Below are 18,846 nucleotides of genomic sequence, written 5' to 3'. Positions count from 1 at the left end.
TGTGTGCGTGTGTGTGTGCGTGTGCGTGTGTGTGGTGTGTGGTGGGGGGGCTTATGGATCACGCCTTCTGTTCGGATCTGGCCACAAGACCTCGTCAACATCACAGGCGATGTCCTCGCGGGCTAGGCATCGGGGAAAATATCGCCTTGTGTGCCGAATCCACCCTTGGATTGATCCCACCTCAATGTCTCCACATGCCTCTTCCATTGCTTGCAGAAGAGTCATGCGGGCATGTGGTTGCCGATCATATACTTTCCACCGCCACGCTGAAAATAATTCCTCGATTGCATTTAGAAAGGGTCTGTAAGGGGGCAGGTATAAAACTGTGAAATTATTATGGTTGTTGAACCAATCTCGGACCAGAGCAGCCCGGTGGAAACTAACATTATCCCAGATGACAACAAACCTGGGCTGCTGTGGTTTGTCCTGCACAACTGCATGTAGTGCATCTAGAAATGCAATGATCTGTCCTGTATTGTAGGGACCTAGAGTGGCATGATGATGCAGGACTCCTTGGACACTAATTGCAGCACACAAGGTGATATTTCCCCCACGCTGCCCAGGGACATTTACAACAGCCCTTTGTCCAACTACGTTACGGCCCCGACGCCTGGTTTTGGCCAGATTGAAGCCTGCCTCATCCACGTAGATGAACTCATGCGGCAGTTCGGCGGCATCAAACTCCAGAACTGTCTGTAACAGAAAATATTGAATAGTGTTACTGAAAACACATACAGTAACTACAATGTCTATATTTTCACACAAGTAGGGGCTGGGTTGGGTGAGTATAGACAAAAACTACAAGCTACAGGCAGGGCAGGTGGCAGCATAAACCCTCATTCCCACATCACAATATATAGTATGTAAAGTAAAGTGACACATACCTGCACATAAATCATGTGACACATACAGTAGTTACAGTCTGGAGTAGAAACTTGAAGATATACCTGTTCTCCAGTCGGAATGTCCTTATTATCGATGCTACTGTGTAGCGACTGAGGTTAGGGTGGACTCTTTGCCCAGCCTCCCTCATGGACAGGCCATGATTTATCACATGGTCCACCAGAGTAGCCCTGATGTCATCTGATATACGTCTCCGCACTGGTCCTCGTCCTCTTCCACGTCCTCTTCCACATCCGACTCCCCTCTCTCTTTGTCCTCCTCTTACTCTGACTCTCATTGCCTCCATGCTTGCAAAGTTCAAAAAATGGCTTACCTGAGGCCTATTTGTAGTGCTAAGGCTCAGACTGATTGGTGTTCTGTTTTCTGTGCAGGTGTTTTCAGTTGTGTATGTAAGTGCATACAATTGCCAGATGAGTTTTGCATTTTGAACAGTGTTTTCCCAATGATAACAGGTGATTTCGTTTTTGAACAAAGTGTCTAATGTAAGAAAACGTGTGTAGTGTTTCGCAATAAGTGTGTTACAGAATTGCAAACAAAGTGCAAAGTTGACATTGTGTTTAAGCTATGGTTACACTGTGTTTAAGGTATGCTACAAGAAGTTTAGGTATTGAGGCTTTGGTCCAAGCATTCGGTTTTAGTGTGTAAGCAATGGGCAAAAACTGTAAATCTACTGCAGCCTACTAGACTTTCACACAACCTGAGCTCGTTGTTGTTATCCGTTACAAAACGTTTTGCTACGGTGTGCTCTAATGAATATGACCATGACCTGATTGGGCTCTACACCGTTCCAGCCATTTACCTTCCCATCCCGGTGTCATTACCCACCTCAGGGGACGTTGAGGATCTATAGGTGGATGTCTGACCGTCCGACTGAACCACAGCCTCTTTGTCCAGTAAGAGAGCAGAGGCAACAGGACTCTCCCTGCCTAAGGCCACATATATGGAGTTACCTGGCCTGCGGGGAAGGAGGAAAGAGAGAAACAGAGAGAAGACTCTGTATGTGTATTTCTATGATGTTGGTTTTAGATGTTTATATACAGGGGCGTCATGTACCCCCAAAATTTGAGGCGGCACAAAGTATGTGATGATGGCTTTTTCCTGCAATCGTGATCCATAATTATTCTGCTTAATTCTATGTAAAAAAAACAAATTCAAAAGTATATTTTTCTGCATATCTATGTATACCTCTTGAGCTGTCTGTATCCTCCTGACTGGTGTTTTTTTTTTTTTTTTAAGAAACTAGATATGCTTCTCTGCATCTCTACAAAAATCTTGGTAAAAGATTGAAAGGAATGTGAGTCTTATTCAGTACATTTGGTAGTTGCTTGCTTTTCTAAAGTCTACCAGCCTTGCCAGCAGGAATGCCAGCTAAGATAGTTAGACAAGCTAGCTACTCTAACTTGATTGACAGCCTGAAATGGCTTCTTGGTAGCTAGTTATGAGATTGGTAGATTAGGAACCTATCTGGGCTAGCTAAACCCAACTTCATAAACTTGCTAGGTGGCTAGTAGTAGTATTTACAGAGAAAAAAAAGAAGGAGAAAAAAAAGATATACAGTACCAGTCAAAAGTTTGGACACACCTACTCATTCAAGGGTTTTTCTTTATTGTTACAATTTTCTGCTTTGTACAGACGTGGTCAAAAGTTTTGAGAATGACACAAGTATTGGTCTTCACAAAGTTCGCTGCTTCAGTGTTATGAGATATTTTTGTCAGATGTTACTATGGTATACTGAAGTATAATTACAAGCATTCCATAAGTGTCAAAGGCTTTTATTGACAATTACATTAAGTTTATGCAAAGAGTCAATATTTGCAGTGTTGACCCTTCTTTTTCAAGACCTCTGCAATCCGCCCTGGCATGCTGTCAATCAATGCTTGGAGTTTGTCAGAATTTGTGGGTTTTTGTTTGCCCACCCGCCTCTTGAGGATCCACCACAAGTTCTCAATGGGAATAAGGTCTGGGGAGTTTCCTGGCCATGGACCCAAAATGTCGATGTTTTGTTCCCGAGCCACTTAGTTATCACTTTTGCCTTATGGCAAGGTCATCACCAAACTGTTCTTGGATGGTTGGGAGAAGTTGCTCTCGGAGGATGTGTTGGTACCATTCTTTATTCATGACTGTGTTCTTAGGAAAAATTGTGAGTGAGCCCACTCCCTTGGCTGAGAAGCAACCCGACACATGAATGATCTCAGGATGCTTTACTGTTGGCATGACACAGGACTGAAGGTAGCGCTCACCTTGTCTTCTCCGGACAAGGTGTTTTCCTGATGCCCCAAACAATCGGAAAGGGGATTCATCAGAGAAAATGACTTTACCCCAGTCCTCAGCAGTCCAATCCCTGTACCTTTTGCAGAATATCAGTCTGTCCCTGATGTTTTTCCTGGAAATAAATTATGCTTTGCTGCCCTTCTTGACACCAGGACATCCTCCAAAAGTCTTTGCCTCACTGTGCGTGCAGATGCACTCACACCTGCCTGCTGCCATTCCTGAGCAAGCTCTGCACTGGTGCTGCCCCGATCCCGCAGCTGAATCAACTTTAGGAGATGGTCCTGGCGCTTGCTGGACTTTCTTGGGCGCCCTGACGCCTTCTTCACAGCAATTGAACCTCTCTCCTTGAAGTTCTTGATGATCCGATAAATGGTTGATTTAGGTGTAATCTTACTAGCAACTATATCCTTGCCTGTGAAGCCCTTTTTGTGCAAAGCAATGATGGCGGCACGTGTTTCCTTGCAGGTAACCATGGTTAACATAGGAAGAACAATGATTTCAAGCACCACCCTCCTTTTAAAGCTTCCAGTCTGTTATTCTAACTCAATCAGCATGACAGAGTGATCTCCAGCCTTGTCCTCGTCAACACTCTCACCTGTGTTAACGAGAGAATCACTGACATGATGGTAGCTGGTCCTTTTGTGGCAGGGCTGAAATGCTGTGGAAATGTTTTTTGGGGATTAAGTTCATTTTCATGGCAAAGAGGGACTTTGCAATTAATTGCAATTCATCTGATCACTCTTCATGACATTCTGGAGTATATGCAAATTGACATCATCAAAACTGAGACAGCAGACTTTGTGAAAATTAGTATTTGTGTCATTCTCGGGGCGGCAGGTAGCTTAGTGGTTAAGAGCGTTGTGCCAGTAACCGAAAGGTCGCTGTTTCTAATCCCCGAGCCGACTAGGTGAAAAATCTGTTGATGTGCCCTTGAGCAAGGCACTTAACCCTAATTGCTCTTGTAAGTCGCTCTGAATAAGAGCGTCTGCTAAATGACTAAAAAAATAAAATAATCTCAAAACTTTTGACCACGACTGTAGAATAATAGTGAAGACATCAAAACTACGAAAGAACACATATGGAATCATGTAGTAACCAAACAAGTGTTAAACAAATCAAAATATATTTTATATTTGAGATTCTTCAAAGTAGCCACCCTTTGCCTTGATGACAGCTTTACACACTCTTGGCATTCTCTCAACCAGCTTCATGAATAATGCTTTTCCAACGGTCTTGAAGGAGTTCCCACATATGCTGAGCACTTGTTGGCTGCTTTTCCTTCACTCTGCGGTCCAACTCATCCCAAACCATCTCAATTGGGTTGAGGTTGGGTGATTGTGGAGGCCAGGTCATCTGATGCAGCACTCCATCACTCTCCTTCTTGGTCAAATAGCCCTTACACAGCCTGGAGGTGTGTTTTGGGTCATTGTCCTGTTGAAAAACAAATTATAGTCCCAGTAAGCGCAAACCAGATGGCATGTCATATCGCTGCAGAATGTTGTGGTAGCCATGCTGGTTAAGTGTGCCTTGAATTCTACCTCAAATTAAAGTGGACAGTCTATACTTCATAGTCATTGTTCGATTTCAAAATAATAAAAAATGCTTCACTGTCCCAATAATTACAGAGGGCACTGTATATTAACAGGACAAATCTAAAGGGGGCACGTGCCCCTGTGCCCCCTATGGGCATGATGCCTCTGTTTATATAGTATGTTATGTGTGCCTGTGCGATATGAATGTGTGATGTGCATAGGAACATGTCTGTGTGTGTAGTTATGGGTTTGGGAGAGAGATGCACAAAGGGAAAGAGAGAGAAGGAAGAATCTGCATGTGTCAGTACTGTAGGGCAGCAAAGGGCCATGATACCTGGGTTTGAACTCTTAGATAAACCACAATGGATAAGTATGGCATAACTTGAGCAGGTATAATTCCGAAGCTCACATCAATCACATGAGCCCTGAGGGTGTGTGTGTGTGTGTGCGTGCGTGTGCATGTGTGTGTGTGTATGCTCGTATGTAAAATATGAGTGAATGTGTGTAAGAGGATATAGGTACTCAAGAGAGATAGGATCTCACATTATAGGTAGGTGTAGATTTCTTTATCACAAGGGTGACAATCTGTCTTCTGCAACCAACAGTTTAACATTGACATAGACATTAGGGTGCTTGCTTTCACATTACACTGTAGGTACGCTTCCTATGCCACAGGGCCCGTAATCAGAGTAGGAGTGCTGTTCTAAGATTAGTTTTGTCTTTAAGAATATAATCAATCGACAGCAGGGACCTGGTCTTAGATCAGCCCTCCTACTGTTAGAAGCTTTATGAATACGGAGCCAGACCTCGCAGTAGAGGCTACCGGTACGGTAGCTACGCAGGAGCGGTGGGGTCTAGCTACTACATACGGTTCTCTCTCTCTCTTTAGTGTTAATTGCGGCTGTGGCAGTGGTTAAAGGAAAGGTCCTCCACTGACTCCCTGATCATTTATCTTTCCATTAGAAGAAGCACTTGGGTTTTTATTGGCACAATAAAATATATATTAACTCCCCCAAAAAGCCACCTGACCCCTGAGATCGGTGGGGGCCCAGAGTCCCTCTGCATATTAATCATCTCACTCGGAGTGCGAGGGGACACGGGCATGTTGTTCCTCCCAATCACTTAATTAATGTTGTCTTTAATTAGGCAAAGAAGGGGAACTAATCGCACAGACAAAGACTCTGGCGCGTAGTGTGTGTGTGTGTGTGTGCATGCATGTGTGTGTCAAGGCATGTTCTCTCTCTGTAACTGCACACAAGTTTGTGTCACTTTGTTATTTATTGTCAGACTTTTAATTTTACACAATTTTACTACATTTTCTTAATAAACGTGACAAATTGTTGCTGTGCTTTACTGGACCATCCATTGAAAGATACTTAAGATACGAGATACTGTGGATTTCTACTTTGATATATATCCATTGAAAAAATCCATGTTCAAAACACTCAAAGATCTGCCCTATACGAACATGTTTGAACAAAAATCTAGTAAAATCGTTCTAGCCATATTGGCATACAAGGTTAAATTCAGTCTGCTTGCACCCCCTAGTGGCCATTAGGATTCATGTTTTCATGGACAAAATCTATCCCAAATGAAACATGGTTCCAATCCCAAATCAACCTCTAAAACCTACTAGAGGACTATCACTTTTGTACTGTTGTCATTGGGCTGCACTGTAAATAAAACCTATATTTGCACCATATATTTCTTCTCTGGTTTATTCTGTGTGCTCAAACCCTCCTAATTAGACTGTGGGATCCCACTATATCTTAACAGACTGGAAAGGTAGGCTACAAGCAACATGGTACTTGCTTCACCTTTGTATTCTGATGAATTTCTGCCATATTGCTTAAAGGGATAGTTTGGGATTTTGGCAATGAAGCCCCAGAGTCAGATGAACTCGTGGATACCATTTTTATGTCTGGGTCCAGTACGAAGGAAGTTATGTATAGGTAGCTTCACGAGCCAATGCTAACTAGAGCTAGCGCAATGACTGGAAGTCTACATTGCGCTAACGCTAGTTACCAATTGTGCTAACGCTAGTTGGAAACTTCCTTCAAACTGAACGCATAGACGTAAAAATGGTATCCACGAGTTCATCTGACTCTGGGGAAGTAGATAAATCCTGATCTATCCCTTTTAATATATCCATGACATACTCTGACACATTGCTTGTTTTAGTCGTCCCATCATTTCAGAGATGATAAGATGAAAGGAGGAAACAAGGAGAGAATCCCACTAGGACTATTCACATGCAGCATCAACCCTGTCTGACACAAAGGAAATGAGAGCTACTGACCTATATGTCACTAGGTGTCACTGTTTGAACGGCCTGATACTACAATGGGCCAGGGCAGCCTTTCTCCCTCTACAGTGCGGTATGTACGGAGGCTACAGGGGTGGCAGAGGGGCGGAGGATCAGCAGAGGGGCGGCAGAAGTCGGAGGGAGGTACAGGGTGTACTGAGTGTAAAGGTCAGTCTTTGAGGTGGTGTGTGTGTAGGCCAGGTGAGCTGCTGTCTTTGAAGGTCTTTGATGCAGACGTCAGTTAGAGAGAGGAGCACAGTGATGGTGATGCTATTTTTAGAGAGCAGAGGTTTGAAACTATGTAATATGGCACACATTACACATTCCTTTGCCTTGGTCAAATCAATCCTGTGGCTATGGTCACATCCTGCAGTCCCCCTTACCCCCACAGAAGCCTATTTGACCTTTTGGAGATCTTTTACGTTTTTTTCTCGATTATTTGAATACTGTGAATAAAACTGTGTGTGTGTGTGTGTGTGTGTGTGTGTGTGTAAATCGTTTCCTGGCTGCGGGTGCAGCAGACTAGTGACGCAGAGAGTGACATTAGCCTTTAAAAACACCTCTCCTCTGCCATTCTATCACTCATACACACACTGCCATTCATGGAACACAGCACGGAACACTCCCTCCAAGAATGCTCCCAACGGATTCCTACCCAAAACCTCATACAATTAAACACCAGTTAGCGCTGTGTGGCCACTAACTTTCAAGAAGGGAACTGTTGGCTTCAGTTGTGGCTGTTTCTTCCAGGTGTAGATCAGTTGTTTGTTGAAAGAGTGCATACCAGTAACTTACAAATCTTTGGAATACACAGGTGAGAAAACATTAATAGTACTGTTAACTCTCTTGATGTCAGAAGTGTATTCTTGCAATGAAACTTGTGTTATTATGGATAGGCTACACTACGCATACCACACTGGAGTCGATACACTACATCATGACTTTACATTTTAGAATGTTCATGAGAATAGAAATCCAATACCCATTTTGTTTTAACAGGGATAACTAACCAGGACAGCTTGGTCAAGAGTGAACACCTACTAGCCAGCAGAATGTGGTTCCTGGGAAAGATCAGAGAGAGCATGGAGAACATTCCCCTGGAGCTCGGACGCTACGTGGGAAAGAGTGAGGAGGAGAATCTCTCAGCCAAGGCCAGTCTCTCCAACAAGTTGCACAGTAACATTCTGACTCCGGACAAAATCCCGGAGTTCTGCCTGCCCCCTCGGCTGTGCAGGAGTCTAGTGGCCATGGAGAGAACTGCAGCTGAACCCCACACTGTGAGTCAGAGGCTCACTAGTCGAGACTGTGGTGCTGTTGCTTTCTCTGTGACTCCGCAAGTTAAACAGGTTGAGGAAATGAAGTTGACCAAAGTGGCCTGGAGGGGTAAGAAGCCACTGCCGTTCTCCGCAGAGGGCTACGGTTTGGCGGGGATGTATGAGAGTCCGAACACACGGAGGAAAGAGTCACTGTTTCACTCCAAGAGCACTGGCTACACACTGGACAGGAACCTACCCAAGCCCACCACAAGGGTGGCGATAGAGCAAAAAAAGTGGAAAGCACCCCCCATCCAATCGGGGCTTGAACTTGGGCTCCCCTGCAAGAGCCTGTCGGAGACATGCAGCACAGAAAGCGATACGCCCTCCTCAAATGACTCCTCCCCTCTGGGCTCTCCCCTGCTCAGCCGCTCTTGCTCTGGCCTCTCACTCTCTATCACCGCCGCCTGGGCGGAGGGTCCCCCAGGTCTGCAGTCTGCCTCTGCCTCCAGTGGCTCTTTGGGACTGGAAGGAGCCTCCTCATGCTCTGCGGTTAACCCCAGAGGACGGAGGGGGGCGATCTCACCCATTCCCTCCACCTCCCTCATCAAGCCCTGCTCCAGTCCTCCCACAGTTGTCAACTCCCTGGCGCCCCCTGTCCTGTTCCCGCTGGACGTGCTCCACTGCCAGGAGCGGCTGCAGAGAGAACATGTCCTCTCGTTGCCAGGGGGCCACGGCAGGGTCCGCCTCTCGGCCGAGCACATATTGTCGCCCTCTCTTTTGTCCATGGTGGTGCGAGTGAGGGTGGTGTCCATGGAGGGTCTGAGGGACGAAGAGGACCCCAGAGCCCTCCACTGCTGCCTCAGCCTGAGCTTGAGCCCAGGGAAGCTCCAGAGACAGGACAGCGCCACCATCAGGAACTGCAGGAGCCCCGTGTTCAATGAGGACTTCTTCTTCACTGAGCTGAGCCCAGACAGCCTGGGTGGCTTGCGGCTCCGACTGAAGGTGTTAGACAAGGCCTCCGGGCTCAGACGGGGCACGGTGCTCGGGATCATCATAACCGAACCCCTGGCCCAGCTACTGCCCCTGTGACCAGGGCTTCAGCCAACCTCTCTATGTGTTATTGTTATGCCTAAGGCCAGGACTTTTTCCTGACCATGTCATCTGACCAGGGAAAACTCCTAGCCCTTGTTGTTGTTATATAGTGTACATAGCCTAATAGTCTGGCCCTTGTTTGTGCCATCTCCAACCCTCTGCTCTAGCTGTCTAGCAGAATTAGCTTTGACTACCAGGCCAGTAAGTCCTCTCCAGGTCCCTAGCTATGCATATTATAATTATGCACATTAAGCGTGGGAAATGTGCTCTACAAATTCAATATTATCATTATTATTATAATGCTATCTGTCTTTGTTGTTCCGGTATGCTTCACTTAAATGTGAATAGTAAGAGCTATGTGAATCCTTAGAGACATAGTATTTGGATTTGCCAAGCAAATGTTGTCTGCAAACGTGTGCAAAGCAAATAGTGACACATCATAGAATGTTTTATGGAGCATAGTTTGTATGACTGTTGTTCTGTGGTTCACTGAACCATTAGGCTACTAATCGCTCAAGGCATCACTTTTTACACTCTTACAATGTGTACATTGTGTGTGCATTTAAAACTTTTCAACCTTGTTGGAAGGGGTTGACAGTCTGACAGACAGTCATTGACCAGGCAGGCAGAGGGCCAGGATGTTAACTTGTACTTTGTGAACCTAACCGTTTATAAATAAATAAATATAAAAACATATAATAATACTGGAACTGTAATTCATTGACAGCAAAATAAGGCTGTCTCCAACAGGGGGCATACAGTACATGTATACATGCACATGTAACACAATCAGTCAATTAGTCTGATTAATCAGGCTGTAATACAGAATTAATTGGTATATACAGCCTGAGACATTTGTGTGCAAAATCGTGTAAATGTTCCTTACAAGCCAGAATGTTGAATAAAGTTATATTTAAACGTACTCTACCGGTTGTCTGTGCATTTTGTTCTTCTGCTGCTCAAAATTTGAGACAAAATATCCACAGGAAAGTATAGTTTACCCGACTTTTTAGAGAGCCGGTAGGTATATGGTTATTTTGGATATTCCGATTTCAATAAAAAAAAAAATATATATATATATATATATATATATATTGTGATGTCACGAGAGGCTGTGTCCTGGAGGGACGTTACATCCCCCTGAGGTGGCTGCAAACCCAGACAGCTATGGCTCCATCTGCTGGTATGGTCGGGAACTCCACCCCTCTATGGCCAATCTTCCCACGCAGCTGAAACAAATGAGGAGCTGATGAGCTGAAGGTTTGGGAAGGGAAGAGACACACTGAGGGAGTGTGGGGGGTGAAGAAACACAGTCTCCAACCTGGGCTCTCTGGAGACAAGAGTGCTGCACGTCCACTTCCAGGGAGGAATATAAGGATTTGGAGATACTTACCTTTGGGAAACACTCACCTTTGGATATATGCACCTGTGGAAATACGTGAGAGACATTTGGAAGGACTTTTTGCTGGGTTGGCCACTAGCTGCAACGTGGACTACAGTAAGGCTGGGGAAAAGTTATCTGAGCGAGTGAGAATTATGATTTTGGATGTGGAAGAGACATCCCTGAACTGTTAACCCCTAAAGAGCCACAAGAGAACAGAATTGTGTTATACTTTCGTTAGTTTCCCAAGACCTTTAATAAAATCCTTGTTTTGGTTGAACCTGGTCTCCTTGCACTACTTGAGCAACCCCGCTGAAAGCTGTGTAGCCTCTCGTGACGTCACAGATGGTGGAGAATACGGGCATGCTCGTTTCCTAACCACTCTTGATCTCACAAAAGGCTACTGGCAGGTGCCCTTGACCCCGGCGTCTAAGGAGAAGACAGCCTTTGCCACCCCGGAGGGCTCTACCAGTATACCCGACTTCCGTTTGGTCTCCACGGGGCACCTGCCACGTTCCAACGCCTGATGGATCGAAGTCCTTGCGCCCCACAAGAGGCACGAGCGGCTTATTTGGATGATGTTGTTATACAAAGTCAGGATTGGGCCAGCCACCTACCCCGGGTACAAGCGGTGCTGGATTCGCTCAGGGAAGCAGGGCTCACGGCAAACCCGAAGAAGTGCAAGGTGGCCTTCAGTGAGACAAACTACCTGGGGTACACCATTGGGCGGGGGGTTGGTCAAACCACAGGAAGCCAAACTGCGGGCCATACAGGACTGGCCGCAGCCCATCAACAAGAAGCAAGTAAGGTCATTTTGGGCCTCGCTGGCTACTATAGACGCTTTATTGCAGATTTTGCTACCATAGCTGCACCGTTGACGGAGCTGACGACCAAACGCCACTCACGAATGGTGAAGTGGAACCCGGCGGCGGAGGCGGCTTTCCTCAACCTGAAGCGAGCACTCTGCTCCAGTCCGATCCTGGTGGCACCAGACTTCAAGAAGGAATTCATTGTCCAAGCGGATGCTTCGGAGGTGGGTCTGGGTGCTGTCCTCACCCAGGCACATGACGGTGAAGAACATCCCATTCTCTACCTAAGCAGAAAGTTACTTCCAAGAGAGAAGAACTATTCAACGGTGGAGAAAGAATGTCTGGCTGTAGTCTGGGCCCTGGAGTCCCTTCGGTTCTATCTCCTGGGCCGACGTTTCATGGTGATATCTGATCACGCCCTCTGCAGTGGATGGCCAAGAACAAGGAATCAAACAGTAGAGTAACCAGATGGTTTTTGAGCTTGCAACCGTTTAACTTTTCTGTTGTCCACAGGGCTGGCAAGCACCACGGCAATGCGGACGCCTCTCCCGGCGTGATGCCTTCTTCGCTGCCTTTACCCGACGAGGACGTCGGTCCCGAGGAGGGGGATGTGTGATGTCACGAGAGGCTGTGTCCTGGAGGGACGTTACATCCCCCTGAGGTGGCTGCAAACCCAGACAGCTATGGCTCCATCTGCTGGTATGGTCGGGAACTCCACCCCTCTATGGCCAATCTTCCCACGCAGCTGAAACAAATGAGGAGCTGATGAGCTGAAGGTTTGGGAAGGGAAGAGACACACTGAGGGAGTGTGTGGGGGGTGAAGAAACACAGTCTCCAACCTGGGCTCTCTGGAGGACAAGAGTGCTGCACGTCCACTTCCAGGAGGAATATAAGGATTTGGAGATACTTACCTTTGGGAAACACTCACCTTTGGATATATGCACCTGTGGAAATACGTGAGAGACATTTGGAAGGACTTTTTGCTGGGTTGGCCACTAGCTGCAACGTGGACTACAGTAAGGCTGGGGAAAAGTTATCTGAGCGAGTGAGAATTATGATTTTGGATGTGGAAGAGACATCCCTGAACTGTTAACCCCTAAAGAGCCACAAGAGAACAGAATTGTGTTATACTTTCGTTAGTTTCCCAAGACCTTTAATAAAATCCTTGTTTTGGTTGAACCTGGTCTCCTTGCACTACTTGAGCAACCCCGCTGAAAGCTGTGTAGCCTCTCGTGACGTCACAATATATATATATATATATATATATATATATATATATATATATATATATATATATATATATATGAAGAAATATCCATCCTCCCCTGATTCAGAATATACAATTTTCATTGTCATGGCATGTTTGGTTCAATAGCTAATGACGAGAGAAAATATCCAATATAAAACTAATTTTACCTTGGTACTGAACCATACAGTGAGGGAAAAAAAGTATTTGATCCCCTGCTGATTTTGTACGTTTGCCCACTGACAAAAAAATGACCAGTCTATAATTTTAATGGTAGGTTTATTTGAACAGTGAGAGACAGAATAACAACAAAAAAATCCAGAAAAACGCATGTCAAAAATGTTATAAATTGATTTGCATTTTAATGAGGGAAATAAGTATTTGACCCCCTCTCAATCAGAAAGATTTCTGGCTCCCAGGTGTCTTTTATACAGGTAACGAGCTGAGATTAGGAGCACACTCTTAAAGGGAGTGCTCCTAATCTCAGCTTGTTACCTGTATAAAAGACACCTTTCCACAGAAGCAATCAATCAATAAGATTCCAAACTCTCCACCATGGCCAAGACCAAAGAGCTCTCCAAGGATGTCAGGGACAAGATTGTAGACCTACACAAGGCTGGAATGGGCTACAAGACCATCGCCAAGCAGCTTGGTGAGAAGGTGACAACAGTTGGTGCGATTATTCGCAAATGGAAGAAACACAAAATAACTGTCAATCTCCCTCGGCTTGGGGCTCCATGCAAGATCTCACCACGTGGAGTTGCAATGATCATGAGAACGGTGAGGAATCAGCCCAGAACTACACGGGAGGATCTTGTCAATGATCTCAAGGCAGCTGGGACCATAGTAACCAAGAAAACAATTGGTAACACACTACGCCGTGAAGGACTGAAATCCTGCAGCGCCCGCAAGGTCCCCCTGCTCAAGAAAGAACATATACAGGCCCTTCTGAAGTTTGCCAATGAACATCTGAATGATTCAGAGGAGAACTGGGTTAAAGTGTTGTGGTCAGATGAGACCAAAATCGAGCTCTTTGGCATCAACTCAACTCGCCGTGTTTGGAGGAGGAGGAATGCTGCCTATGACCCTAAGAACACCATCCCCACCGTCAAACATGGAGGTGGAAACATTATGCTTTGGGGGTGTTTTTCTGCTAAGGGGACAGGACAACTTCACCGCATCAAAGGGACGATGGCCAGGGCCATGTACCGTCAAATCTTGGGTGAGAACCTCCTTCCCTCAGCCAGGGCATTGAAAATGGGTTGTGGATGGGTATTCCAGCATGACAATGACCCAAAACACACGGCCAAGGCAACAAAGGAGTGGCTCAAGAAGAAGCACATTAAGGTCCTGGAGTGGCCTAGCCAGTCTCCAGACCTTAATCCCACAGAAAATCTGTGGAGGGAGCTGAAGGTTCGAGTTGCCAAACGTCAGCCTCGAAACCTTAATGACTTGGAGAAGATCTGCAAAGAGGAGTGGGACAAAATCCCTCCTGAAATTTGTGCAAACCTGGTGGCCAACTACAAGAAACGTCTGACCTCTGTGATTGCCAACAAGGGTTTTGCCACCAAGTACTAAATCATGTTTTGCAGAGGGGTCAAATACTTATTTCCCTCATTAAAATGCAAATCAATTCATAAAAATATTGACATGCGTTTTTCTGGATTTTTTTGTTGTTATTCTGTATCTCACTGTTCAAATAAACCTACCATTAAAATTATAGACTGATCATGTCTTTGTCAGTGGGCAAACGTACAAAATCAGCAGGGGATCAAATACTTCTTTCCCTCACTGTATACCTACCTACCTAAAAAGTCAGGTAGGCTAAACAATACTTTCCTGTGGATATTTTGTCTCAACGTTCAAGCAGCAGAAGGACAAACCACACAGATAACCAGTAGAGTACGTTTAAATGTAATGTTATTGAACATTATAGCTTGTAAGGAACATTTACACGATTTTGCACACAAATGTCTCAGGCTGTATATACCAATTAATTCTGTATTACAGCCTGATTCATCAGTCAACAAACAAATTGTACAGAGCAGTATGCAAAAACCATGATTCAACAACTTACTCGTCACAGTCACTCTAAAAAGAAAAGGTTCCTGGAGGCACCTTTAGGGGTTTCTCAGATTGCAACACTGGCGGAACCCCTTAAGGTGCTTCCAGAAACCTATTCCCTTAGGAACCTTTTAACCCTCCCGTTGTCCTAGGGTCAAAATGACCCGCCACTGTGTTGAACCAACTTTATTACATTTTTATATTTTTGGGATCATTTGTGAGAAGGAGGCAGTGAGACTTTAAAGAAAGTATCACTGCCTCCTTCTCACAAATGATCCCAAAAATATAAAATTTAAATTAAGTTGGTTCAACACAGTGGCGGTTCATTTTGACCCTAGGACAACGGGAGGGTTAAAAGGGTTCCTCAAAGAACCTTTTAGGGTGTTAAGGTTCTTGTAGGAACCTTTTATTTCCCATGTATTCTATTAAGAATAATAATATTAACAATAATACAAATAACATTGAGTGGCAAACTTGTAAAGTCACAAATTAATTTTCTTGACCTTAAAAGTCACAGAAATCTCACTTGCAGATATCATAGAAATGTCTGTTCTCCCCTATCCCTCTCTACAGCAAAAAGTTTGCCATTCGTACAACATTTGTTGCTAATTTACCCCCTCCTTACACCTTACACAGTATTATTAACTTTGTGAGCCTCCTCCGTGTGTGAGAGAAGTGCCTTCTTGTAGCGATTCAGCAACTCCACCACCACACCCCTCCTCTCCATTTCTGCAATGATTTTGTTGGCCATTGTGCAGAATCCGGACAGAATGTTTCTGTCCACATCCATACCGAATTTGCTTCTCATCTCTACGAAAATCTGAAAGTCAATTTGTTTATAATGCATCATCAAAATATCTTGGATTCAGATTACAGTACTTGGCTATGTTACATTAGTTGTGCTTTTAACCATTTCTATCTATTAAACTTTTTGTCTACTTACAATGGCGGGTACTGTTTGTTGGGTACTGTTTTAAGATGTCCTTGGTGCCTTGTTGTTTCATAAAAAGTTCTATTTTTCAGTCCTTTTCATTTTGTCTTGTTGGGAACTTATGTTTGGTCTCTTTTTTTGGCACTCCACCTGCATCTTTTCAACATGTAACTTTTGACTGAAGGAATCCTCACCAGTCTCAATCTCAAAATCAAATATAAATAAATATTATCAAATATTGACACAATTATTGACACTGTGTGTGAGAGAAGACGATCAAAGTCTATAGAAAAAGGCAAAATGTCCCGTATTTACAAAGCATCTCAGAGTGCTAGGATCAGGTCCCCACCTGTCCACACAATCTTATTTATGATCTTAAAAACTGATCTGGGATCAGCAGTTCGACTTTGACACATTGAATATGGGCCATTATTTGCATGCAGTTACCTTGGCTATTCTGGTCGGGTCTTCATTTTCGGTGTCATCTGGGTTAATTTTTTTCCCCTTGCCTCCCAAACCTCTTCTGCATTTCCTGTACTTGTGCAACGTGAGCAAGCGGCTGCCGTTCTTTTTTGTATTTATTCTTTATCATGCCGTGCCATGACTCCTTAAAAAATAAAATGTGGAGAGGAGAAATGTCATGACGGATTATTGGGACAGAGGTCAGAGGAGCAGACTAGAGATGGTCTTCTTATGCTGCTGGAAATGTGATGGAATAACAATGTGAGAAGAAAATATCCAAGCCAGCACATTATGGTCTGGGTAGGCACAATGGTGTAAAAAGGTTATTAGTGTGTGAATTCATGTGAGTAGGAAAACTGAAGAATTCTTACATATCCCTTCCCTGTGTGGCCTCTCAACGAGGGGTACTTTTGAATGAGCGCTGTGCACACATGTATTGCTGGGTAGTGGGGTACATAAAGCAAAAGAGAAACATACAAGACTACATTTAGACTAAAAATTATGTTTGTAATACAAATGACATTGATTGATGCCGTTGATTATCGTCATGTAAAAGTTGAGTATGTGCTATGCGATCAGCTGCAGTGATTATGACAAGACAGTATGGTGGAGAGTAAGGAGGACAGAGACAGGAGAAGGGCTCAGGGTGACACACACACACAAGCATTACGATTCATAACTGAGGAACTTATATCATTAACATTAAGCTAAGATCAGTTCATTACATAACTATACTCACCAAAGTGTAGGTACACATGAAGTCGAACAACACTTGCCCAATCTGAGACCTTTTTTAACACGGCTGGAAATTCTGGAAGTCTAAACCCAGAAGGCCAGACTCTTTGGTTGATTGATGTGTCATGTTGCTGGCCAATTGATATATCATGCTGAAGGCCAACTGGTGTGTCATTGTGCTGGACAGATGCTGGGTCATTTTGCTGGACAGATGCTGGGTCATTTTGCTGGACAGATGCTGGGTCATTTTGCTGGACAGACGCTGGGTCATTTTGCTGGACTGATGCTGGGTCATTTTGCTGGACAGATGCTGGGTCATTTTGCTGGACAGATGCTGGGTCATTTTGCTGGACTGATGTTGGGTCATTTTGCTGGACAGATGATGGGTCATTTTGCTGGACTGATGCTGGGTCATTTTGCTGGACAGATGCTGGGTCATTTTGCTGGACAGATGCTGGGTCATTTTGCTGGACTGATGTTGGGTCATTTTGCTGGACAGATGCTGGGTCATTTTGCTGGACTGATGCTGGGTCATTTTGCTGGACTGATGCTGGGTCATTTTGCTGGACAGATGCTGGGTCATTTTGCTGGACTGATGTTGGGTCATTTTGCTGGACTGATGCTAGGTCATTTTGCTGGGCTGTTTGCTGTGAACTAACAATACCGTTTTTTGTGCTTTCAGGCACAAAAAGAAGAAAAAAAAGAGCAGAGAATTTGAATAGGATCAATGTGATAGACTCAATGATGCAGATAACAGTAATAGATTGACTTACCTATTTACAGCTTTTAGATTCTCCATTCATTTTGTGAATTTGATTCGAACTTTGATTATTGGAAGGAGTTGCTCCACCATACTTTTTGTATGGAGGTCAATGAGAGTGACTTTTTTGCTATGTGTGGCTCATTTGACAAGTGACATCCTGGCAACTTGGAGAGAAAAAAACACTTTATATCGGATAAAAACTCATAATACTTTTATTTCCCTTTTGACCCAATCAAATTTCAGATAGTCTGCAGTAGTCTAGACAAGATGTAAACTGAACAATTAAGCAGCTTGCTTAGTTCAAATGAACAGACAAATGTATTCAACATGAATAGCGAGGCGATTTCGAGGTAAGAAGTGCTTGTTTCCCAATAACCTGCTGGAATAGGCTACTGAGGATGGGGTCATAATTTCAATCACTGAATTAAATATTAATAATATGTATATGAACTGAATATGCTTGTCAACAACAGACAGTGGTTTTTTTTTCATAACCTGTAGCCTAATCTGACTACTGTTACCTTCAATCTAATGCGTTCTAACAACTGATCGGCAATTGCGATATAGCTTTGATAACTTCCAATTTAATTAACTAAACATGTCCATTAATAATTGCATAATAACATAAGGCTACAACATCAGTAAACTCAAGTTATAGACTATTTATTAAATTGGTTTGCCATTTCAAATTTCCACTCGGGCAGCCCCCGAGACCCAAGAACTGAGCATGCATAAAACATTTCGCTTGATACCGTTTTCTTTAACCAAAGTCAACATTAGAACGCAGTTTAAACCACCTCCGAGCGAATGTATGTAATGCACCCAAAGTCGTTTTCCAGTGCTTTGTCTCCATTATTTCTTGATGTGCATCAGTTATAGTGTATTAATATGTTTTACGGAAAAGGGGTTGGAAATAGGTGTCTCCATAATGACAATCTTAATAGCCTACCTACAACTGGTAAAAAGTTGTCACGACGTGCGCGCCTGCTGCTCCTTCTCTCGCTCACGTGACTCAGCAAATAGCTGTAGCGCTCTCTCAACACATACACACCCTCCGTCCCTCCCCAACACTCACTCAGCAACAGTCTGCCTCACT

At 44.2% G+C, this 18,846-nt stretch overlaps 1 protein-coding gene and 1 long non-coding RNA gene across 2 annotated transcripts; one reads left to right on the top strand and one right to left on the bottom strand.

Annotated features, from left to right (window-relative positions):
- Nucleotides 1–8,063: 8,063 nt before the first annotated feature.
- Nucleotides 8,064–9,356, top strand: LOC121584290 (C2 calcium-dependent domain-containing protein 4C). Its single transcript, XM_041900113.1, has one exon. It carries the CDS (start codon nucleotides 8,064–8,066, stop codon nucleotides 9,354–9,356), a length of 1,293 nt encoding a protein of 430 aa, XP_041756047.1.
- A 6,140-nt stretch (nucleotides 9,357–15,496) lies between these two features.
- On the bottom strand, nucleotides 15,497–17,722 carry LOC121584071. The gene is made up of 5 exons (XR_006003649.2): nucleotides 16,992–17,722; nucleotides 16,624–16,691; nucleotides 16,238–16,397; nucleotides 15,803–15,994; nucleotides 15,497–15,679 (listed from the first exon to the last, which is right to left on the bottom strand). It is a non-coding gene; the product is annotated as an uncharacterized LOC121584071 (long non-coding RNA).
- Nucleotides 17,723–18,846: the final 1,124 nt, after the last annotated feature.

The sequence above is a fragment of the Coregonus clupeaformis genome, chromosome 16 (assembly GCF_020615455.1).
Source record: "Coregonus clupeaformis isolate EN_2021a chromosome 16, ASM2061545v1, whole genome shotgun sequence".
Lineage (NCBI taxonomy): Eukaryota > Metazoa > Chordata > Actinopteri > Salmoniformes > Salmonidae > Coregonus > Coregonus clupeaformis.
The sequence above is the reverse complement of the archived record's forward strand: the minus strand, read 5'-3'. Positions and strand labels throughout refer to the sequence as shown.

What these genes read in the sequence shown, in the direction of transcription:
- LOC121584290 (XM_041900113.1), top strand. Translation starts at nt 8,064, where the DNA reads ATGTGGTTCCTGGGAAAGATCAGAGAGAGCATGGAGAACATTCCCCTG.